The sequence below is a fragment of the Arctopsyche grandis genome, chromosome 1, assembly GCF_051622035.1.
Source record: "Arctopsyche grandis isolate Sample6627 chromosome 1, ASM5162203v2, whole genome shotgun sequence".
Classification (NCBI taxonomy): Eukaryota; Metazoa; Arthropoda; class Insecta; order Trichoptera; family Hydropsychidae; genus Arctopsyche; species Arctopsyche grandis.
The window spans coordinates 7,180,740-7,206,072 of NC_135355.1; the positions used below are offsets into that span (position 1 = coordinate 7,180,740).

At 34.6% G+C, this 25,333-nt stretch overlaps 3 protein-coding genes and 1 long non-coding RNA gene across 6 annotated transcripts in view; 2 read left to right on the top strand and 2 right to left on the bottom strand.

The window, feature by feature from the left end:
• LOC143913740 (uncharacterized) overlaps positions 1-2,573 on the bottom strand; it is a 61,125-nt gene extending 58,552 nt beyond the window's left edge. The window contains exon 1 of the mRNA XM_077433724.1: positions 2,062-2,573. The gene's annotated coding sequence lies outside the window, so the exon portion shown is untranslated. The remainder of the gene's footprint in view (positions 1-2,061) is intronic.
• Positions 1-25,333, top strand: part of LOC143915323 (uncharacterized) — a 226,791-nt gene that overhangs the window by 199,481 nt on the left and 1,977 nt on the right. The gene's annotated exons all lie outside the window — the stretch shown is intronic.
• Dus4 (Dihydrouridine synthase 4) lies at positions 5,644-7,293 on the top strand. Its single transcript, XM_077435417.1, has 2 exons — positions 5,644-5,866; positions 5,960-7,293. Exons 1-2 carry the CDS (start codon positions 5,739-5,741, stop codon positions 7,002-7,004), a joined length of 1,173 nt encoding a protein of 390 aa, XP_077291543.1. The 5' UTR covers positions 5,644-5,738; the 3' UTR covers positions 7,005-7,293.
• Positions 7,058-24,073, bottom strand: mib2 (E3 ubiquitin-protein ligase mind bomb 2). Of its 3 annotated transcripts, none has more exons than XM_077434890.1 (21): positions 23,790-24,073; positions 22,133-22,300; positions 21,882-22,053; positions 21,668-21,783; positions 21,489-21,588; positions 18,840-18,925; positions 18,285-18,463; positions 17,623-17,689; positions 17,393-17,541; positions 15,779-16,090; positions 15,536-15,697; positions 15,072-15,218; positions 13,665-13,836; positions 13,405-13,595; positions 13,248-13,323; positions 13,016-13,158; positions 12,755-12,931; positions 12,283-12,592; positions 12,050-12,199; positions 11,823-11,972; positions 7,058-8,686 (listed from the first exon to the last, which is right to left on the bottom strand). In XM_077434890.1, the coding sequence occupies exons 1-21, from the start codon at positions 23,845-23,847 to the stop codon at positions 8,439-8,441; spliced, it is 3,333 nt and encodes a 1,110-aa protein (XP_077291016.1). In that variant the 5' UTR covers positions 23,848-24,073; the 3' UTR covers positions 7,058-8,438. The 3 variants fall into 3 exon arrangements, with proteins under 3 accessions (XP_077291016.1, XP_077291024.1, XP_077291031.1); XM_077434898.1 differs by having other exon boundaries at positions 21,674-21,783; positions 23,790-23,961; XM_077434905.1 differs by lacking the exons at positions 21,489-21,588; positions 21,668-21,783; positions 21,882-22,053; positions 22,133-22,300; positions 23,790-24,073 and adding an exon at positions 18,997-19,123.

Below are 25,333 nucleotides of genomic sequence, written 5' to 3' on the forward strand. Positions count from 1 at the left end.
TAAATTTTATTTATACATATATTAAATCGTTTCATAAGTTCGTGTCCGTTTACAAAATGTTTGAATGAAAATCATCCAACATACAAATACATAAATATCAGCACACGGCTTCAATGAATCAATGAGCAATGAATTTTTATCCCGAAATGGACCCAAGCAATAAATTTGGATAAGAAAGACCACTTTTTTAGGAGTTTAGTCTTTCATTATTTATATATTATATGCAGAACTGTACGAAGGCATTGGAAACGGGACATTAGCCAAAATGCGCAAAAATCTGAAGGGCACTCGGATCATGAAGCAAAACTTTACTATGGCGAAAAATACAATATGAACAATACAACACATATAACATGCTTAGACTTAAAAGGACCGTTAATTAGTGGGTATTCACGGAGATAATTTTTTTAACTGTGGATTTTGTTAACTCAAAGAGAAGCCGAAATTCAACGATAGTGATTTGATTTAATTGCGGAAGAGTTTCATTATTACAGAATTACAAGAAAAAGGAATTCTGTTGTTGGCAGCATACCTAGAAATGGACAAAGATAAGTTACTAAATTAACTGAAATGTTTTAAATAACAAATATAAAATTGATTGGAAAGTAATGATCCGAGCACTATTTATCAAATGGTTATTTTAAATGTACTGAACGAAGGGGAATTACAAAAATTTTAAGTATTAAACAAGCTATGTGCATATTTCTGACAATCCCGGCCGAAAGAAGTTCCAGCAAATTAAGAATTATCAAAAATAATCTGATATCTGTAAGTAGTCAAGATCGCACTTCTGATTTAAGCATTTTGTCAATATAACATAAATTAGTGAGTGATTTAAAATTTGACTATGTCGTTAATGAGTTTGCTAATTAAAAAGCGAGAAAAATAAAACTATAGATGTGCTATTTTATTTAAATTTAAAGTATGAATAGTTAAATTAATACCGCGAATAAATATAATGTTTTATTATAAATTTAAATTTTACATTTTTAATGTTTTAAAAAAGCTTAATTTTAATACAATATATAAATTTCATAATAAAATTTTAAATAGGTTTTTGAGCTCTTTTTCCTATTATGCTATACATTAACATTAGAATAATATAATACTATGATTACTAACCAAATTAAATTAAATTGTAAAATAGAAAATGATCAGTTGATCAGTAGCTATTAAAATAGATATAAGATGTATTGTGAACATAATTTCGTAATAATAAAAAGCATTTAAAAATCAAAAAAAATGATAAAATTATTTCTTTAATCATGTTTTTGCCATTTAGCTATTAAAAAGCAATAAAAGGGCGCTTATTTGATATTTACCAAGGCGCCAAAATCACTGATACGACTCTGATTATATATAGGTATATATTGAAGATATTCAATTTTATCTTCAATTTTTACTAGAAAAAAATTGGTAATTTCAAATTCTTAATTCCAGAAATATGTAGTTTCTTTATATAATTTGAGAATTCATATGGAGAATATTTCTTTATATAATGAGAATAAGTTTTTGGAACATATAAAAAAAATTGCGTGTTATAAAATATCACCCTTTTTGTAAATGTTATAGGTAAGTTGTTGCCCCTTTTCATACAGGTTTTATTGGTGAAATTATGCAGCTTCAATTATAAATAAGATCCCGAGATGCCAATCTTAATCATGAAATTGTATATTGTAAAACTTTAAGGTCGCAGTAAATTACATATATACGATTTTCTAGCACTTACATACATATATCAATTTAATGCTACAATTAAAATCCAATTTCTAACAAGAAAATAAAAATATTACAAGCAAAGGCAGTAATAGATTTTAGCACATAAAATTAGACACTTATTTGAGCATAGATTACATAATCGATTATTCAAATTGAATCAGTATAAGCATGTACATATGTACACAGACTGAACATTAGTAAATGATTGCCAACAGCCAAGATTATCTCAGATCGAATGAGTACACTAAATATATTATTCGAGTAAATAAGCACCGATTGGGTCATTCAATTTCAGATCGTGTAATTCGAAATGAAAATATTGCCAAATATAAATTCACTCACCCAATTTCCGAAAACAGGAAACGCAACTGGCTTCACGCATGCTCCGTGAACTGCATCAAGTGGAACGGTCAGATTGCATTTAATGAGTATAATATATCTATACACACGCACTATGTCGAAAATATCCAGTCCAATTATTGCACGGATATTGGACGTGCATATATATGTATATTTTTTGCATTCAGATACCGTTGCCCTTCAAGGATGGCATGGATCCAGTTTAAGGAGATGAATTTAAACGAGCCCAAAAAGTGTGTTTCATGCGTGCTGAAAAACTTTCAGTCGACTGTACCGTTATTATCAGAGATGGATTGTATCAAAGAGTCATCCATTCTTATCAATTTTTCAAAAGCAAAGAATGCTTAGAAGAAAAGTTCGATGATAGTGGTTGTATTGAAATCTATTCACGGAAATGTGACACTCATGACACTCATGATAATGTTCGTATATCGCGGTGGTAGCAGATGAGGAAACTGACACGACTTGCCCCGACGAACGTCTGTTGGGATCTGAACCGAACACTGTCCCCTCATTCCAAATTAACCCGTACTATGGAGCTGCTGCGTCTGCTCTTATCAAGAAGGTTTCACTCGAAGTGGTCGAGCACGTTGTCAAGTTTGGTGATAGTCATCGGTGAAGATCTGATATCAAATATATGTACATATACTGTAAACGGAATGGTTCGGAACATACATACGTATGTAAGTGGAATGATATGAAAATCAAAATAGTTTTTTGCTACATATTTATGTACCTACAGCAAAATGGCCAGCATTATAGCCAGCAGTCTGACTTAATGGTAGTGTGTATGTTTAGCACCAAGTGATCAGTGGGTTCGATCCGCCATACTGCTGGTTAGATTTGGGGATATTTGTAACACCAAATCGATCGTTTCTCATCAGAGTTTGCCAATTTTATCTGATCATTGTTGAAACGGTTCCTAAAAATTGACAAAAAATCATCTTTCCTGTTGTCACAAGTCTTCTGTATTTATTGTGTGTATAATTTGTAAAAATTTAAAAACAATGGATTAATTATTATTTCGTGTTCTTCAGCTTCTGGAAATACAGTGATTTATGTTATAATAAAATGCGGCATTGTTTGTAATTAATTGTCCATTAAGGCGCATTGGGGTATTCCTGTCAAGCCTTCCTGGTATATATCTATGTAAAAAATGTGTAATTTAATTTGAACTCTCTTGAATGTGTGTGACTCTTATTTAAATTATAATATGATTTGCAAGTGAATATTGTGCTTGTGTTAAGATGAGGTAAAGAAAAGCAGTACATTCAAATGTATTGTATTTCTGGAAATTTGGAGTTTGATGATGAATTTTCAATTTTTAACGTTGTTTTCTCAGAAGTGGTCCATTTTTTATTACAAACCTCCTTTACGTTTCACATTAAGACATCTTTTTATATCTCTTATCTCTTATTTTAAATATTAAACACAATGGCGTAACTAGAAAAATTGGACCCGCATGCAAATGTTAACAAAAGGCCCCCTTTAATATATTTTTATTAAAATTAAATTGATTATTTTTATTAAAAGTTTGATCGATTGTTTCAATGCAAAATTGGTCAAGTTTCGTAAATATTATTATTAAATGCTTCATGTTGTTGTTTCATTTTTATTCTTTTCTGTGCTCCACTGAGTGTTTTTTCAAACTATCCATTTTGGATCGTTGTAATTACTTTTGTATTACAATTGGTTTTTTTATTTACACTCAATTTTATTCGTACATTTGTATATAACCATTATTTTTTTTTATTTCAACCTCGTTTTTATAAATCAGAGCCACACAACCCTCACACGCGATCTCGCTCGCACGCGTTAGATCTATATAGTGCCATAGGTTTCTAAGTGTGCCGCAGCACACACGTTGCGATGCTCTGTTATAGATCATTGCAAACAATCATTATTACTGTACCATAACAAAAAACTATTAAATGTCGCGAGGAGTACAAAATCTTGAAAATTCGAAACAAAGTGTTGCGTATCAAATTTGAAGTATAAACTTTTAAATACATATTGCTTCCTATTAGTCATATGAATAATTTTTAGAAAATTTTTACTACTTCCAATATTTTTATTTGAAAAATGTCTGGTATTTTTATTTAAAAACCTTTCCGGCCCCTAAATCTAAAAGGCCCGCATGAAAACATTAAACATAAAGCTAGAATAATGAGCTAGTGTGTCACTGAATAATTATAAAAGAAAATCAGTTACAGGCACCCCGACAACTCAGCGCACATCAACCAAGGGTCGACCTTTAGGCGCAGACAACTCAGCGCACGACAACTTAGCGTGCGATAATTCAAGGCACGGACTGTTCAGCGCAAAATCTCATTTTTTTTTGTAAATCTTTGCTAATACGAAACACATGTTGAAATAAATGGTTTTTATTTTTCGGGAAAACATTTCACCATCATTTCGTTCTCATTTTTCTAGAAATTGAGTTCGGTGCTTGGTGTGTTTTCAGTTAAGAAAAGTGAAAATCTAGTTTTGTTATCAAATTAGAGATATTTCGGGTATAATTTTTGAACTGATTGGTATTTGAAATTCAACACAATTAAAATTTATTTTAAATGATGTAGTATTATAATAATATAATTGACGCACCGTTTACGAAATGAATTCTTATTTTACTTTAATTTATTATTTGAAAATCAATTGTTTGCCATTTTCATTTTTTCCAATAAATGTACATATATGTATGTGTATTTTTTTTAATATATGTATATTTATAATACACGTGCATTTATCAATATACCTTATATAATTATTTAGATTTTATTTAACGTTATTGTTTTTATGTTAGCCAGCAGCATAGCTCGGTCGTTAAGCTTCTGCTTAGCGTCGAGAGGCGCCGGGTTCGATCCCTGGACCCGGGCCTCGAATGAAAATGAATTTTTCAGAGTATGCTGTTGGTTAGACCTGGATTTGTGACTTCAGGTTGATCATTTCCTATCAGAGTTTGGCAATTTTCTCTGATTTCATTGTTGAAACGGTTCCCGGAAAAAAAATTGGCTAAAAATCCGTCCTATACGATATGTCACCTATAATTTGTTATTAATTAATGTGCAATAAATAAGTTTGTTAACAAATTGATAGATGTCTCATTGATTTGCGAGTTTTACAGTGTCTCGTAATTCAGTGATTTATATAAAAATGCTGAATTGAAATTTGTAAATTTGTAATTGGCCAGGAAGGCGCATTGGGGTTTACCTGTAAGGCTTTCCTGGTATATGTATATGTAAAATAAAAATTAAAAATTAAATAAAATGTGAGTAATTAAAGTATCATATATTTTATGTTTTTTATGGATTTTTTATTTTTATAATTTAGCTGGAATATTCAAAAATTAATAAACTTACATGACAATCAATTAATAATATAACTGAATACATATACGTCTTATTTTTGAAAAAAAATTAGAAAAAATAGCCACTGCCTACAAGTATTAAAAATGACTCTACAATCAGATGATGTTTGAGTGTAATTCAAGAGGTTTGAGTGTAGTAGAAAAATGTCACTGAATCGCCTCAAAAGTTTCGGTAAAATAGATTTTTTCCATCATTTTGTGTTGTATAATTTTTCATTGGCAACACTGTAGTAATGTCAAACTGACAGTTGCACGTGTGGCGTTTGACGTTTGTGCAATACTTAGCCAAATTATGAATACTAAACCTAAAACCGACATCAATGAACTATTTGCGACTGCGAAAAAAAATGACACATTTCTAAAAGTGTGCGCCCCAATGGTTCGCTACAGCAAATTGCAATTCAGATCCTTAGTCAAGCAGTGAGTCCCACTTACGTTTCACCTGATACAAAAATTAAATGTAACCATATAAATCTTTTGAGGAATCATATTGAAACTTATAATGTGTTTTAGATATGGAGTCGACCTTTGCTTCTCACCTATGATATTAGCCGATTCATTTTGTCACAGTTCAAAAGCTCGTTATAATGAATTCGCAACGAGTACTTCCGACACTCCATTGATAGTCCAATTCGCTGCTAAAACTACACATGACTTTGTAGGAGCTTCCAAATTGATTTATCCTTATGCCGACGGTGTCGATCTCAACTGTGGATGTCCACAACGCTGGGCAATGAAGGACGGCTACGGATGCAGTCTTCTAACCCAACCGGAAATAATCCACGATCTAGTACGCAACTTTAAAAACAACTTACCTAATGACATAAGCGTGTCGGTGAAAATACGGCTGCTGAACGATTTGAAAGACACGATAGAACTGTGTCGAAGGTTGGAAAAGTGCGGTGTTAACTTTCTGACCGTCCATGGAAGGAAGGTGTGGCAAAAGAGCAGCGAAAACGCTGATATCTCATCGCTAAAAGACGTCAAGCAATCAATATCCATTCCGTTCATAGCCAATGGTAATGTTAAATCGAATGACGATGCGAAGCACGTATTCGAAACCACCGGTTGCGATGGAGTGATGGCGGCTCAAGGGTTGCTCTCGAATCCAGCAATGTTCGCGTGTGAGACGAGCACAACGTTGAAATGCATTCAAGATTGGGTAGACATATGTCACGATCAGAAGGATTCAATGATTTTTCAATGCTTTCATCATCATCTAGTGTTTATGATGGATAAGTTTTTACGGAAAAAACAGAAACAAGTCTTCAACAACTTGACAAATCATTCAGCAGTGTATGATTTCTTGGAGCAGCATCTCGGAATCAAACCGAATTCTATCGACGAAGATGTAATTGGCGAAAAAGTTATATGTGTGTATGACGATATTGAATATTCACTTCTGAAGAAAATGTATGGAAACCAAGAAGACAATGCACTATGTGAGAATAATGAATACAATTCTCAACAAACGCACGGAAAATACTTTATGAATACAATTTCAAAAACTTATTGCGATTTGGATAACATGGATTGTACGTTGTTTGATGAAACTTAACATTTTCCTTCATTGAATTACACATATCATGTACAAAAATAAAAATAAAATGTAATATTTTCATAAGCATTGTATTAAAATTTAATTTCATCAAATTTTTATCAATTGAAAAACAAATAAAATAATTCCATACATGTTATGTAAATATAAAATATTTATTTAAAAAAATCCATTTAAGAGTTATCATAGTTCAACAATTGTATTTATCTTCCCAAATAAACTAAAATATCCCATTCAAGCTGGCAAGTTTTAAGTAACTTTAATTTTTCAATATAACGTATGTATATTGTACTTTTATATTATTATTAACTGCAATACATAATTTTGAACTACAATACTTAAAAGTAAGTGCGTAACAATTAGACCACTGGCTGCTAAAAGCCGTAAGTATATGTAGAAATTTATTACATACACGACAAAATGATTCAATCAAAAATAAATATTAAGAAAATACAATTTACATTTCAGTACATAAATATGTATATGTAGGTAATATTAATAACTTTTGCATTTTTAAATTAAACATGATATGTCTATGGTTTTTGCGAATTCAATGAGTAAATAAGTTATCAAAGGACTAGAAAAATTAAAGATAAAAAAAAAACTATAACAACACTCCTAAGCGAATGCCGTTACATGTCACATAACTGGTAAGAGATGCGTTGACATTATTTTAATTGATTTGAAATTATATTAATATAATAAATAAATATCACAGAACAATACAAAGAATAGACAACACAGGTTGACGCACAAATATAAATGACTAATAAAAATTCCCTCACATACGAATATTACATGAAAAAAATAACTAATACAAATTAATACGTCAAACTGTAGAATAAGATATCCAAACACATCCGCCAGGATCAAATGTGCGATATTTAAATTATAATACAATAATTTAAAAAACATGTATACAAAATTTCAAAAACAGTCTTTGACCATGTCAATTTTTTCATAAAATAAATATGAATACTTAATTTATACATATTTTTAGACTTCTATTGCAAAATAAAATACATTTAAATTTGGTAAAGTGCTTTTCGTCACCGTCGTCATATACATATTTTCAAAGCCCACAGATTGAGCACATCTAAGATTTAAGACAGCAACTGCATTATTACACATACATAGAACAAGACTAATAAACAGAATACATTTACAGGATAGAAACAAGAGCATTTCGCTCATATTTATATTTATTCAATATTAAAAATATCTACCCGATACTATGATCCTGACTTTAAAAAATTAATTAAACCATAAAAAAAATTATAAATTAATCAATTACTATTAAATATGTATAACAATACAATCGTACATAATTTTATACAGTTGCACAATCTCTATACTAATCTAATTTACAATGTATATAAAAAAATTGATTTTTCTAGTACAAAAATAATAGTCTCTGATATGATAATGTTCTGGTTAATATAAATTAATTTTACTGGTAATATCCTGTCGACACATGTGACACGTGGTCAACGTCGCTGCACATTTTGCACATGCTCCGTGTCCACATAGAAAAGCTACGGTACGGCGCCTTTCCATGCAAATGGGACAACAGTGCGCCTCCTCGATCTCCTGTATTTTACATTCCAAGTACCGGAGACGCTCTGCAGAAGGTTGTCGGCTTCGACACGGAATTGATCTACCGTCCACAGTCAACCGCCGTTCTGAAAACAACGATTAAGATATATCATTAAGATGATTAAGTTCATTTTTGGCTAAAACTGATGGTGAGTTTCGAATTTGTGTCCTAATATATTTGAGAAAGATATTGTACACCTATATATTTTAGGCAGTTTTTTATTTTATTATTACTTTAAGGAGGACCACTAGTGTGACATTTTGAAAAAATCGTTTTTTTTTTTTTGCACATTTCGATAGTCCATACATTTAAAAATAACATGCTAAATTTTCAAGTGCATATCTCGAATAGTTTTTGAGTTACAGCCATCCGAAGAGCAGCTGACGTCGGTTCGAAAGTTGCGTTAGCGTACGGATCATAATAACTGCGTTATGATTCATAACGCAGTTATTGTTCTGGCTCTGTCAGCAAGAAAAGTCATTAAAAACGGGTCGTATACCTGGCTGTTTTGGAGATGCTAGACTTTGGCACATTTAAACTCTCTTCCAGTGCTATTGTGACCGTTATAGTGAGAACATCGTACAAAATTTTAGCAAAAATGAGTTCTCAGTATTCAAAACAAAAGGGTTCCCATGTTGATCCCACGCGTAGATCAACTTCTAAAAAACGAAAATTTTCGGCGAATCAACATACATGTGAACAGTCCACCGCAAATACCAGTACGTCAGCTGACAAAATTTTACACAATAAGGACGAAGAAATTGTGATTGATCCAACGCACGGTTATAGTAATCTCCAGTTTATTTCTGTTTTTTCTGCAATAAGTAATTTAGTGATGTGCAAAACTTGTGAAAAAAAAATTACGTTCAATCAAGCAAGTCCGCGAGGCTTAGGATTCAAAATTGCTGTAATATGTGAATGCGGCGTTTCGTACATCAATTCCGGGCCTATGATTGGTAATGCATTTGAAATAAATAGACGTATAGTGGCTGTGATGCGACTTTTAGGTATCGGAATAAACGGAGTGAATCTTTTTTGTGGTTTGATGGATCTAATACGTAAATTCCATACTCAAACTTTCAGTGGATGCTTTGCGAATTTATGGACATCAGCAGAATCAATTTGTAAATTTAGTATGCAAAGAGCTGTAGAAGAAGAGAAAAAGTTGACACTGGAAGAAGAAGACTCCGAGACAAATTTGACGGTTTCTGGAGATGGCACGTGGAAGAAACGTGGCCACACTTCACGGTTTGGCGTAGTAACTCTTGTTGGAAAGTTTAGTAAGAAGATCATCGACTCGTGTGTCAAGTCAACTTACTGTCAGAGTTGTGTTTTATGGGAAAAGAAAAAATGCTCTGAAACCAATATTTGAAGACTTGAGTCGGCGTGATTTACTCGAAAGATGTCTGGGTAATAAATTATTACTAATAATACTCAGAACAATAACGAAAGTTATAATGGCTTGCTATGGCACTTTGCTCCGAAACACCTCCACAGTGGTCTCAAAACGATAGAGTTATCAAATTATTTTGCTACATCAATATTTAATGACGGTTATTCATCAATTTTAAAAATGTTCAATGTAATGGGAATTATAATTGGACCTGCAGCGAACGATTATGCCGTTGACAAAGATGATACGAGGCTTCGAATGGCAGATCATCGTTAACAGGCTGCTTCAAAAGAGGGCCGATTAGCTCGAAGAAAAGCTTTAGCAGCCCAACAGCTGTCTTTCGAAGAAGAGGAAGGTGCACTGTATGGGCCTGGAATAGCAGATTAACAGTAGGTATGATATTTCTTGATTTATAACCACGAAATCAGTAACTTAAACTTCAAACGCGTTTTTCTCGAAACTACATTTTTCAAATTTGCTGCAGTTGTAACTCGAGAATGAATCATCCGATCGATTTGATTTTTTTTCAGCTTCTTTTATATATGTTTCTGCGTGCCATGAACCTCCAGTTTTCCGATTGAATAAAAAATGTAATTTTGGCAGGCCAAAAATCAACAAATTTATGCGCGAAATTTGATTTTTTTTTTAAAACTCCGCCATTTTGTTAAATTTCAATTTTTTTTTTTTGATCGAGGTTCATGGTACGGCAAATATCTTCTAGTTTAATAAACTTTTTGAATTTTTTGATTTCAGGCACTGTGAAGGTCGCTATCACTGCAGCAGTGGGGGTACTTTTTTTTTTGGAGCCTTGGGAGATTACGTATAACTCGCTGAATTTTCAATTTTTTTGTCTAAAAACTTTTATTATGTATTTAGTATATATCTATACATATATCCATAAAACGATAAAACATTCCATCCAGTAGTTTTTTTTATTTTAATTCCCGAAAATCCCCTTTTTTTCGCGCGGTCACACTAGTGGTCCCCCTTAAAGGGGTAGAGTGATAAGGGGCAATAAATTATCATTGAATGCTTCGTCTGAACCATTTTCTTTTAGAGTCGAATACTGTATGCTAATACAAAATTTTGTACAGAAAAGACCCCCTCCTCGGTTAACCCTTTGAATGCTGACCAACGCCGATTGGCGTTTTGTCAACAATTCCATGAGCCTGAAAATCGTCGAATGGCGTTTTTGTTTAGTATGTTTAAAATAAACAAGAATACTACCCGCTAAGCCTTTCCAGGTAGCATTGAAAAAAAAATGCATTGAACATGGGTCGTGTAATCCGTGTCTATGTTTATAAAGACAGGTTTACACGGGAATTTCTGAATTTATAACCATAGCAGAATTTCTCGATAGAAATCCCTAACTGCTGAGTATTTTAGATTGTGGCTTGGCATTTAGATTGTGAGCATTACATTTTAACAACAATGAAGAAGATGGAACTAGTTTTGGAAAAATACATTCATTAATAGACTTCTTTTATTTAATTTATATTGTAGTAAGATGTATTAGAAAGTCTAAACATACATTTACAAAACTCGAAATCCTCGGCGGTAGTTATCTAGGGTTTTTTGGATTAGCTGCAATTTTTATACCTGCTTTCTATTGGATTTCTAAATAATTCTAGTTGGAAATGTTGGCGTGATCTTCAGAGCGTGGCGGGCTTTCAACAGAAAAGACGTCAGCACTCAAAGGATTAAGTTCTGATCGTCAGTGAGCTCACATTTCTCACAAGAAGTATATTAACACAATGGGGCAGTTGTCCAACTCCTCCACTCGTGAATATCCCGCATCGTATATAGAAAAAAAAAACTATAAAACTACCTATTATTGTTCCGCAAGAAAGGCACTTCTTCATACGAGCAGTACAATCCTCGCACGCCGGTCTATGACCACACGGTTCCAACAAACAATTGACTTCAGACAATTCGCAGCAGACTACACACTCAGCAGGCTTTCCCCTACTAGCAGCACCTAAAAAAAAAACAGTTACAATAAAGTTCAATTATAAATCAATATCAAATTTTATTACTAATACACATTTATTTAACCTGTATTATCAGGAGGAGGTGAATTTGATTTTTTCATTCTCGATGGCCTAACCGGATGAGCTGGACTTGGAATATTATTAGCCTTCATCATATTTCTATTCATAATACTAGTAAAGTGCATCGGACTACTATTACTACTACTGCATTCCCCTATAAAACATACAATTTCATATAACTAATATAATTCGCACATAAACACTTTCCACATCATACTATTATATGTATATTCTTACCCAAATCAGCATAGTTAACCAAATTGTAATTATTTCGCTTTGACGGGGAAGCGTTCACATTGATGCCAACGTTTGCCGCAGAATAGGATCCTTCTCGATTGCCGTTCGGAATCGGTGAACCGACACCGATTAAAGATCTTACATCTGCAACGTCCGTCTCATTTGAACTAGCCGTGGCGCCACTAGTGCCACTGCTTGAGCTATGTACAATTCTCTCCGATTGATCGCCGGATGAATCAACTGCTCGACTGGTAAAAAACGTGTCAATTAATGGATCTCTCACACCTCCATGTTCCAAGGCTTTGAAAAGCTAAAAATCATCCACATTTAACATAAAAGACAATTTACATGATAAAAAATATACAAACGAGCCTTTCAAAAGTCATATCGACACTTTCCGCCAACTATTATGTTAACAAGTTACTCGATTTGGCTTGCAAATGGTTCATATCTGGAATTCGAAGAAAAAAACCTTGATTCCATTTGGATCCGATGACATCAGATCATATACAGTTTTTCCTTCTTTATTTTTAATATTTGGATCACAGCCTTTGAGCATTAGGAATACTGATATAGCATAGGTAACTACATTGACACCGTTAGAAGGTGTATTGAATCCTTCATAAAGGGCAGAAATTTGAGGACAATCCTATAAATTCAACCAAATTAAAGTCATTCATACACACAGTATAACTGTATAGTTTAATTACAGTAAATTATATGAAAAAAAAACCTTTTGATTCGGTTTTTGCACTTCAGAAGATTGAGCGTTCGTACGTTTCATAAATGCAATATGTAATGCAGTATTATCATCTTCGTCTTTCGCCTTCACATCACAGCCTAAATTAACAAGTTGCTCTAATACGACACAATGTCCTAAAATCAATACCATTAACATTAAAATATATACCATTACAATCTCATGAATTCTCTCGCGAAAAAAAATTAAAGCTAATAGTAATAACCTTGCGATATAGACAATAAGAGAGGAGTTTGCTCTCGATTATTTTTCAAATTCAAATCTGCACGTCCCATCGTAACCTACAAAAAAAAAAACTTTAATAACCCACATATATACATATAACTTTATAAAAATCAAACACACACAATATGCAAACATACCAAAGCATTCACAGCATCTGCGTGGCCGTTCAATGACGCCAAATGTAAAGCAGAAAACCCGTCGTCTTTTCGGCGATCGACTAAATCTGGATAGCGTCGACAGATAGCAGTACAAGCGAAGCTGTTACCTTTCAACGCTGCATGCTGAAGAGCATTAAAGCCTCTCTTATTGGCCAGAGCGCAATTTGTATCTAAGAGAAAAAACCAATCATGATGAAAACGAACATAGTCAATGAATTGAAAATGTCCATATAATATACCTGGATAGTCACACAGCATTTGAATTATTTTCATTGAACCCGTAAGCATCGACGGGCTAGAAGATGATGTCGATTGTGACGCAGCCGCAGCGGCAGCAGCCTGCGTCACACTATTATTATTCGCACATTGGTTGTTTATCGCATCGTGGAGTGCGGTATCTCCATACGTATCCTACAATAGATTCATTAAATCAATCATTTTTAACTTAAATTTATAGATATGTCACAGATGAAGTGTATCTTACAGTTGTAATCTAATATATAATTTGGAAAGAGACTTTGTATGTATGTATGTAAATATGTATCCTTCGTTTGTCGTCGTCCGTAGATCGGTGACGTCATCGAACAAGTGATTCGATTTATTTTTTTTTTCGATCCATAGGCGCCGATTTGATTTTTTTCGATTCAATGGATTCACCCCCGCGGGGGCGCAAGGCGAGTAGTTCCATGGGGCCCCGCCAGGGGCGCCACAAGGGACGCAGCCCCGTGGGGCCCCAAAGGGGCCGCAGCCTTTTGGGGCCCCAAAGGGGGCGCAGCCTTATGGGGCGCTGCCTTATGGGGCGCAGCCTTATGGGGCGCAGCCTTATGGGGCGCAGCCTTATGGGGCGCTGCCTTATGGGGCGCAGCCTTATAGGGCGCAGCCTTATGGGGCGCCGCCTTATTGAGCTCAACCGCATGGGGCCCCGAAGGGGGCGCAGCCTCATGGGGCCCCAAAGGGGGCGCAGCTTTATGGGGCGCAGCCTTATGGGGCGCAGCCTTATGGGGCGCCGCCTTAATGGAGCTCAGCCGCATGAGGCCCCGAAGGGGGCGCAGCCCTAAACGGCAACTGATCATGGGGGCGAAGCCCTAGACGGCATTTAATCATGGGGGCGCGGAGGGGCGAAGCCCCAAAAGGCATTAGCTAAGGGGGGCGAAGCCCTAAACGGCATTTAATCATGGGGGCGCGGAGGGGCGAGCCCTAAAAGGCATTAACTAAGGGGGGCGAAGCCCTAGAAGGCAAAAAAAAAAGATTTTTTTTTTATTTATTTACAGATTTGTACATATTGTAAATAAATCAAATTCAGATATTTGTGACAGCAGTTAAGATAATTTTTGCCAATTTGATGGAGGGACCGTTTCAACAATGAAATCAGATAAATTGGCAAACTCTGATAAGAAACAATCGACTTGGAGTCACAAATATCCAACTCTAACCAGCAGTATTAAAGATTAGCCCGGGATCGAACCCAATAATCTCTCGGTGCTAAACATATACGCAACCACTAAGGCATACTGCTGGCTAGTAGTTGAATTTTATTCGAAAATGAACGGCCTAAAACGCCAGTTGGAATATATTACAACTGAAAATACAGTTCGACTGTAACAGATATATTCCTAGTAATATACGTAAAAATAACATGAACTGACTTGTAGATTAACGTTTGGTTTATGTAGTAACAAAACCCAAACGCAATGAGGTAAACATTTGTGGGCAGCAATATGAAGAGCTGTACAACTGCTGCGATTTACAGCATTGATATCCACATCTTTTTCAGCAAGCAAAATTTGCAGAATCTAAAAATAAAAAAAATGACAAATTGAAAATATTATAGACTAGTTGTTTTACCCGGCTTCGCTCAGTATTTGTAATATAAACAGCGTAAACATGGCGAATATAATAGTAAATATTCTGATCTAATAGTAATATTTGTTTTTTTATTAAATTTATTTGAATCGAAAAAAATAATATTCAACCAATCGAATCGTCGTCATAGAAACTGACATGTTTTCGATTCCCAACCAAAAATACTTACATACATATATATGTATATATATACAAAGTCTCTTTCGAAATTATATATTAGATTACAAATAATGACAGATTAATTTACCTCTGGTTGATTCCCGAAAGCAGCATCATGCAATACAGAGTCTCCATCATCATCCACGGCATTAGGTCGAGCACCTTTCGACAGCAAGAACTGCACAAGCGGTCGATGTCCTTGATACGCGGCGACTTGCAATAGAGTCTTGCCGCAATATGGAGTGTCGATCTAAAACATAACAGCATGATACAATCGATTGGCAAATTTAGCGGTACAAAAAAATCGGCCTTCACAATAACGTCTACTTACAATTGATTGATCGGTCTCATACAATCCTTTGACGTATTCTAAATCTCCTAGAGCAACTTTGCTCATTAAGAGTCGCATTTCAGGCCTATCGACTATCGGACTGGCTGGGGGTGGTTTACTCGATGAGCTCTGACCGACCTGTTGTTCTGGCGGATTCGAAACGTCGGGTTGATCGGCCACCGGGTATCTTTGCACCAATGTAACGCATTCAGGATTCATAGTCCACATCTGTTTAGATTCGTCCTCTAGAATCTGTATTCTGAGATCACCGTCTGAATACACTTGAATCACCCGGGCAGTTTTTCCTAATGCCTGATTTAAATACAAAATTAAAACAGAGTTTATAGCAAATAAAATAAAAAATTTAAGTAAAAACAAGATATGTATATATACATACATATTATATATGTATGTACATATATAAATAAAAAACATAGAAAATTTTAATAACCTATGTGGGCAGTGAGAACACGGTTAGCTAATTTTTAAATAGATGAAAAATGATCAATGGAAAGTTTTATTTCCAATTTTAGACTATGTATATTTATTATAATTATATATTAGTGTAATATAGGAATTCCGAAACAATGTTAAGTTGAAAAGTTTGTAGGGAATAACGTTTGTAGGGTAATCCAAATTTCTGGGGAATACCATTTATGAAGAATGACGGGCTGTTCGAACTACTGCGTGTCTAAAAACTTGGCTACCTGCTTTTAAAAGGAAGGATAAACAGTGCACTGATTACTCCCGAGTGAGCGAAGGTTTCTTGTGGACTTCCTAAGTCGTAAAATAAATGCTGTGAACTGACTGGCATAGCATTTAGAACCCTAAACCCACCCCTACGCAACAATAGTTTATGACATAGTAAAATAAAATAGTGTATTTGGTAGACAGTGTGTTTTCTAACCTAACCTAACCATTTAGTTATACATATCCACAACAAAAATAGCTAAACTGACTACTATGTAAAACTCGAATCTCGCATCAAAATATTTAGCCCTAATCCGGATAAAGTGGATTCAACGGACCCACTCTTAAAATTTTTATAACTCAATTATAGAAAAAAAATTGATTAATATCCTATTACCACTTCCTTCATTTAATAATTTACTTATATATTTATAATAATAAAAAATTTCTAAGTCTTATACGGTCGTCAGAAAAAAAAAAACAAATTTTTGCAATGCAACCGGATACAAGGGTCCATAGGAACCACCAAGGCAATTTCTATGGGATTATGTATTTTCAAAGTTCTATTGTATTTTACTACATTCAATGATAAAAATAGTAAATGTACAGTGTACGAGTGTTTTGACGATACAGTTGTTAGACTGTTTTGACGATACAGCTGATGCATTTCTTGCATAATGAAAAAAAAGGGTCTGATTTTTTTTGTATGGTCACCAGAAGTAACGAAATAAATTAAGGACTAATGTGTGCATACAAAAAAAAGCATTCAGTTGACGAGGGTGTTCTCAAATAGAAAAAAAATGTGAAAGTTTACGAATATGGCAAGAGTACCAAGTAATATGGCAGGGTACTGTATATATGTATGTATGCCTGGCAGCCTTAATAATAACAAAGAGGTTACTATATATAATATGACGAGCATACATTTTCCATAGCGGGAACCCATTCCCCGTGAAGTCGTTGCAATTGTCGGGCCTGAGTAGCAGATGTAGTCAATCGTACAATGTCACCTTTACGATACCATACAACGGCAACCAGAGCAGCTGGATGAAAAGTCCATCGATTTGGGCAACCTGTTTAATTTCAAATCAAAGTTCAATATACAAAGAAAAACAGTTACTTTAATAATTCTATTAATAAGAAAAAATATTCACCGTCATGCTGAACCCGTATGTCTCCTCGCTCCGTCACTCTATGTACGATACCGACTTTTCCAATATACTGCCAAGGAAAAAAGCTTCATTATAATTACATACATACTATATACATATGTACATATATGTTACAGTTGAAGTGAATCTTCCAGTTGTAATATATTTTGACTAGTTGGAATATATTCCGTCGAAACCCATATAAGTTGATTGAACTGGTCAAAATATATTACAACTGAAAATACAGTTCAACTATAAGTTGGTATCAGGTAAGATGGAGAAGTTAGGTTTTCATGAAAACGTCACTCAATTAGTAAATTGAGTTGAAAGTCACATTTTTGTTTTGAACATATTCTCAGAGTTATCATAATACGGTACTCATTACCTTTATTCGTAATATCTAGCATATATTAACGCATTATTGAATTCTAAAGTATTCGTAAAAATATCAGAACTGTCGAATCTCAACTGTTTTTATTACAACTGGCGCACATTATTGAAAGTGTATTTGGGCTTGTAGAGATATAATTTACTAGTTGAATTGTATTCGAATATGAATGGCCTAAAACACCAGTTGGAATATATTACAATTGAAAATACACGTCAACCTTAACATATATGTATATGTACACAAATAGTTAAAAAATAAATTAAAAAAAACACACATCAGCCATTCGCGGATTCCAGCCTCCATGTCCCTGTTGTAAATGTCGTAAAGTATCAGCGTCTAACGCTACACGAACTCTATCACCAGGATATAATCGAGGCATTCCACCAGTAGCTTCATCGACTCTCTTCTTTCCATCTTGAGGACTAGTGCATAAAGATTCATCGGGAGTTTTACCTACAAACACAATAAATTCTCAAGATTTGTAATTAAAACTCAATTCAGAGTATTGATTCATAAAAAAAATCAGGGCTGTGAAATCATAAAATTTTTACACATCAGGTTAATTTTAGAATACCTTTTTATTTTCTTTCAATATTTTCCATTTTATATTTATGAATACATACAGGAAATTTACGCATTTACCATGAGAAATAAACAAAGATAGAAACACTGTCTCAGATCTGCATACATAGGGTATTGTTGAGTCGCTCTTAGTTAGTGATTCAATATTCATATACTAATTTTATTACGTAAAAAAATGATGTGATCTGCGTGATTCCACAGCCCTGCAAAAAATCCATAATTTTATTTGAACGCATGCTCAACGTACCGTAAATTGGACAGTGACTTCGGTAACAATTCCCTCCAAGCGCTGGTGTTTCAAACTTCAAGTCCATGATACCGTTGTGTCCAACTCTGAGATCATAAAAATAAATTAACGTAGAAAATATTTATCTAAGTAAACTGGGAATTCCGACTTATCATACCGCAAAACGCATAGTGAGTGTGGGGATTTCCAAACAGGAAAATGAGCTACAAAAATTCACCGCAAACACACACACACAATAATATGTGTATAGCATATGTTGTCTAGATGTGTAACAAATATGATATGGGTCATTTCAAACACTAGAAATAAATCTCTAAGACGGAAGATAATAACCATTGCTGATTGCCTCTTAGAATGTACAACTTCGGTGTTAAAATAAGGTATGAAATTATTTTTAAACTTTTTTCAAATCCTTATTTGGATTAGTAACAAAAGGAACTCAAAAACCATTGCCAATTTTTGAATTCCGAGGATGAATTTAAATATTTCATCTTCATAAAAGTTCAAGTCAGTGCTGTCCTAATCTTAATCTAAAGTTTCCAACACATGTTAAACCAAAACCGTCAAACTAATGAAATAATCTTATTTTACGAAAGGCAAAAATAACGTAATCAATAGGTTGGTTAATTACAAAATAAAAAATTCCCAATTAAAATCCTTTAAATGTTAAAAAACGATATATCGTTGTTTATGAAAAAGGCGATAATTGCTAACAATAATTTTTGTTGACGTCATCGTAATGGTCTTATTTGAATACCCACTTGTGAGCCAGTGCATCATTGGTATGAAACATTTTATATACATACATATATATTTATCTTAATTTATTGTTATATATTTATATCAGCGCAAAATTTTCTTTGCCCTCAGGTAGTTTTCTAATTCCACTATTTTGTATAGTATAGACAAAATGACAAAAACAATAGAAAATCGTTTTCTATTATAGAGGTCAAGAGTCGTCGTGCAATTAAATGCAACTAAAATGAACACCAAATATTTACAATACCAAAATCATAAACTGTCACCCACTAGTGCATCTCATTCGCACGCTCGCATTTACAACCACGAAAGAAAGAGAGATAGAGAGCTACCAAACACCCACTTCAAAAGTATTGTTTCAAATACAATAAATTGGTGAGCCTTTTTAAATTAAATAAAATACAACGTACAGTAAAGTATAGCACGTTCGACCAATGAAATATGTTAATAAATAATACTTTTCTTTTCTTCAAAAAAATTATAAATGTTAGAATTTCTCGCTAAGATTTCGAAAAATATCGTAGCAGCAAAGGGTTAAATAAGACGCAACATATAAACTTGAACTTTGCTACCCAATGAGATATCTCTCAGATAGTCCAGTAAATATCTTTTAGACTTACTGACAACTGGATTCATTTTGACTAAATCTATGTATTAACAAGAGTAAATAGTTTCGTATGATCATAATTAGTTTGTGATCATGCGAAAATTCGACCTTCAAATTTCAGCTGATAAGATGGGGTCAAAATAAATAATAATCTATTCTAAAAAAATATACTCCCATATATTGCTTGGGTCACCTCACGGGCCAGAATGTGAAATAACCGAAAACGCAAATATCGGAAGGCAAAGATCGAAAATCGAAAGATCTTAAGTCGAAAGATAAAAAAAGGGTGCATGGTAAACGGTACATACTCACTTAATTTGGGCGAGCAGGATACAACAGGAACAAGAGGAACAGGCTTTTCCTCCCGTATTCTGCGCGCGTACATTAATACGTGAGGAAAAGCCTGTTCCTGTTGTATCCTGCTCACGCAAATTAAGTGAGTATGTACCGTTTACCATGCATCCTTTTTTTTTTGATCTTTCGATTTTCGATCTTTGCCTTCCAATATTTGCGTTTTCCGTAATTTCACATTCCGGCCCGTCACGGAGACCGACTACATATATACATGTATCCTTATATTTTAATCTTTTATTTTCTAGAAAATTTTAACTAGGAACTATTATGATATATGGGCCATTATATTTTAAAGTCCACTTTTCTTTATTTAGAGAAATATTTCGCAAAACATTTAATATAATGCTTTGCGTTTAACAATATTTAAAAATACTAGTGGCCAGTAATATGTTTATTCTGCATTTCCGAGATTCTGGACATATTGAATTAAAAGAAGTGATAGCAATTTGTAAATTAAATCAAACAGAAATAGTGTTTTTGGAATTGAAAATTGGACTTCCGCCACTAACAAATATAACGGTTCATATATATGTATGTAAATGTGAATTTTTTCTTATTTCATAACATCCAGTGCTTTCGCATAGTCTCCCATCTGCTGGGAAAAATTTTATCAAATCTTTACGCTAAATTTTTCAAATAATTACCGATTACATTGCCAAAGATATTATGTTAAGCACCTCACCTCCATATTAATAGCCAAGTTATGAAATATGTTACATAATTGGATGTTACACATGGGTTGGAAAATTCAGAACTAGCTGTAATTTCCATTATTTAATTTATTTTGTTTTTCGTAATTATTGGTGCGTTTATATTTATGCATGTTTGTAGGAAAAACTATAGATATTTTATGTTAATTTGGACAAAAATTTCTACACCTGTTAATAGTGATATAATTTAGAAAAAATACTATAGAAATTTTTTCTAACCGATAATCATTTTTAGTGCCATCCTTCCATTTGACACGTGCCACTGATCTGCTGGACTCATTCCCCCAACAAATAATATCAGTTACGATACCAGTAGAGCCTGTAACATCAAAACAGCCGTGTGAATACAAGTAATTATATGATTATTATAAAATGGAAGTTTAAAAACAATACAGCACCATCACCTCCATCTTGATTTCCCCAACTCCAATCATTCCCTCTCTGTACGAGAGCACCAGGATATATTCCACGCAGTACAATTTTAGTTTCTTTAGATCTCGGAGTCAATTTAACCCTATAAAATTTAACACACAATAATTGTAACGCTGAAAAATACAACATAAAGCTAGGAAAAGATTTCAAATTGGAGATTAATGATTGGACTGGACGTACCCGCGTGCAATGTGATAATCGAATCTCAAAAAAGGGTGATCCAAATTGTGAATATCCGAGTGGTAGCACAAAAAACACAAATCGTAATCATTGCAAATGGTGCATTTGTACCTCATGCCGAGTATCTGATTCTGTTTGCACGAATCGCACATCAAGTTTGTGTGAGTGATACCTAAAATACACACAATGAAAAAGTTTATCAAGACATGTTTATATCAAATCTAGTATCGAGAGTGTTTCATCCTTCATACCACATTGTGCATTATCGACCATGGTCAGGTCATATTGACCTTGGTAACCGGTGCGGTAATTGGAACGCAATCCGCAGTCCCAACAAACGACGACCGTATTGTCGGGGGTGCGTTTGCTTCCGGGTTCGCCGAGTTCCACAACTGTACCGACACTACCAAGACCTCCATCTATTAATCAAATAAAAAAAATTAAGAACAATTATACAATGGAAAGATTTACATAAAAGCATTACAATTGAATAAATTGCTTCAATTGCATTCAATTACTGATATTAGACCTTTGTTCTCTTAGTACAAACCACCACCCACATCGATTTGTTGGATTTCGAACTGATGAAAGATTATATTAGATATTTCGAGTTTTGTAAATGTATGCTTAGACTCTCTAATACATCTTGCAACAATATAAATTAATCAAAAGAAGTCTATTAATGAATGTATTTTTCCAAAACTAGTTCCATCTTCTTCATTGTTGTTAAAATGTAATGCTCACAATCTAAATGCCAAGCCACAATCTAAAATACTCAGCAGTTAGGGATTTCCATCGAGAAATTCTGCTATGGTTATAAATTCACAAATTATGGTGTCAACCAGTCTTTATAAACATTGACACGGATTAGACGACCCATGTTCAATGCATTTTTTTTCAATGCTACTTGGAAAGGCTTAGCGGGTAGTATTCTCATTTATTTTTTACATCCTCAAAAAACAACGCCTATTGGCGTATTTCAAGCTCGTGAACTTGTTGGCAAAACAGCGATTGGCCTCGATCAGCATTCAAAAGGTTAATAAGGCTCTTAGTACCTGTTGTACAATTGGATAAAAAAACTATTCCATTCATGTCAATCTTACACAATTTTTATCCAATACTTTGATCAGCTATGAATCATTTCAAAATCTATATATTTATGATCATTTAAAAATATATTCAAACATCGGACATTTTAATGTACATATGTTCATATGTATGTATGTTCATTTTTCAAATACTCAAAATATATTTTTAAAACGTTTACATTTTTGATACCAAAATCAGTCCAATATCGTCCTTTCACGGTATTGCAGGGTTTTTAATACTTATTTTTATACAAAAGATTTTCACAAGTATTAAAAAAATCAAACAAAGGATTCCAAATATAAAAATAACCATAGTGACTATTGCTTGGCGGAAAGTCCATCACGAAATTCCAAACTTCCTACAAAGTGACAACTCGTGTAAAGAGTATATTTAGACTTGGTTGTAGTAGCATATGTTCAGGTAATCTAAAAATACACACAGGAAATGCCATCTTCCCCTCTTGAAAAGCACATAATTTTACGCGTACATACTAGTGACTCATGGGCTCGCGTACAAAATCCGACATGTTAAATACGAGAAAAAATTCGGTCACACATTACAGAATATCCATCGTCAGGACAACTGTGGAAAGACGCGAATAATATGAAATTGAAGTGTATACATGTTTACTATGAAGATGTTTTTGGGTTTCAGATACGAGTGCATCGTGAGAGCGAATAGCGCAGACAAGGTCTTATCAAGAAGCGAAAGTCACGAAACGTCAAATGTGTTTTGACAGTTGGCGGGGCGTGGCGGGGTGGGGAGGTGAGGGTCATGGGGGAAGGGGGAAAGGGGGAGGAGGAGAAGGAGTAAACTTACCCTGGTCGTCCCAGAGCCAGTCAGGCCCGCGCACGACGCGCGCCCCGACCAGGTACATCTCGCCGCAGCAACAGCAGCAGCAGCAGCAGCAGCCACACCACCCCCACCGCTACCTTTCACGCTCGCACTCACGGTGATCCCGGCCGCCCGGCAGTGGCAGTGCTGCCACACCAATACCTTTACCTTCCCTATTCTGGATTCTTTCTAGCGTTCTCAATATTTTACTACAAAAGTCAAATATTCACATATAAGGTCTGTTCATACTTAACAGCACTGCACGACTCCGTTTCAAATATGTCATTTTATTACATTTCTATTCATATCTACCTACACGTCGCGGTCACGTCACGTTTACAGCACTTTGGCCGAGTGCAAGGCAAAATCGGCTTACTTATACATTACAGGCCATGACGATACGGTGCAATATTGCTTACGTCGTATTGTCGAGTACTTACAATATGAATGCATACACGTGCAATCGTAGCTACGCGTCAGAATACAAGTCAGAATACAAATCAAGCAAAAATGTTTCGGTGTTTATCGAACGAAAAATTATGTATAATCGCGTTTTTGTTGGAAGAAGAAGCTCAAGAAGGCAATAAAAAAGCACGGAGGCGTTTTGATATCCATCTCATGTTAAAAAATAGAAAAACCGAAGCAGAGTTTTGGACACTATAAGGAACTTGTGGATGATGGACAATTTTTTTTTAATATTTCCGTATGAACCGATACCAATTTGAAACAATACTGGATAAAATAAAAACACAAATCACCAAAAAATCTACAAAATTCAAGGAAGCATTGTCAAAAAGTCATTGTCAGCGCCAAAACCATGTCGAAAGATTGAACATCTGTCAACTGTCACTATCGATAATTGGTCCAAAACAACAAAGCGGCAGACTCATGGCACGTAATTCGCGTGTATATCTCCACGATGGCCAAAAAGACGGATACGATACGTTGATGAATGTTGCTGTAAGGTATTGTAGGCGGGGTACGATGTGTTGACCGTATCCCGGCCTAACGAAACACTGTTGTGTGGTTCAAAGATGGGGTCACCAATGTAGGCGGGGTAGCGATGTGTTGACAGCGCTGTTGGATGATCAGAAGGTTGCGTAGATCACGTCGGAGTAGTACCAATGTAGGCGGGTTACATGTGTGTTGACCGTATCCCGGCCTAACGAAACACTGTTGTGCTAGTTTTATAAAGTTTTATTGTTTGCCTATGGTTGTACAAAGGTATGGTATTTGTGGGCAAAAGTATGTCGTTCAGCGGTCTCTGGATATGGTAGAGTGTCGCTGGCTCAGCATTCAGCTATGTACGGAAGGTCTCTGGATACGGCAGTGTGTTGCTGGCTCGTCCGGCTGGTTGATCTTCCAAGTCCGCGTAGTGTAGTGGTGGCTGGTCAGGAGCTGTATGTTGACTGGTCTGCTGCTGTGTGTCGACGCTTGCTGCTGTGGGTCGACTGGTCTGGTGCTGTGTGTCGACGCTTGCTGTTGTGGGTCGACTGGTCTTGTTTGGGTTGTACCTCCTTTTATAGTGT

Excerpts from the sequence above, each read along its gene's own strand:
- mib2 (XM_077434890.1), bottom strand. The coding sequence starts at position 23,847 with ATGTACCTGGTCGGGGCGCGCGTCGTGCGCGGGCCTGACTGGCTCTGG. Across the intron at positions 15,219-15,535 it reads CTTTCGGGAATCAACCAGAG|ATTCTGCAAATTTTGCTTGC; the intron begins GTAAATTAATCT and ends TTTTATTTTTAG. Across the intron at positions 11,973-12,049 it reads ACCTCCTCCTGATAATACAG|GTGCTGCTAGTAGGGGAAAG; the intron begins GTTAAATAAATG and ends TTTTTTTTTTAG.
- Dus4 (XM_077435417.1), top strand. The coding sequence starts at position 5,739 with ATGAATACTAAACCTAAAACCGACATCAATGAACTATTTGCGACTGCG. Across the intron at positions 5,867-5,959 it reads TTCAGATCCTTAGTCAAGCA|ATATGGAGTCGACCTTTGCT; the intron begins GTGAGTCCCACT and ends AATGTGTTTTAG.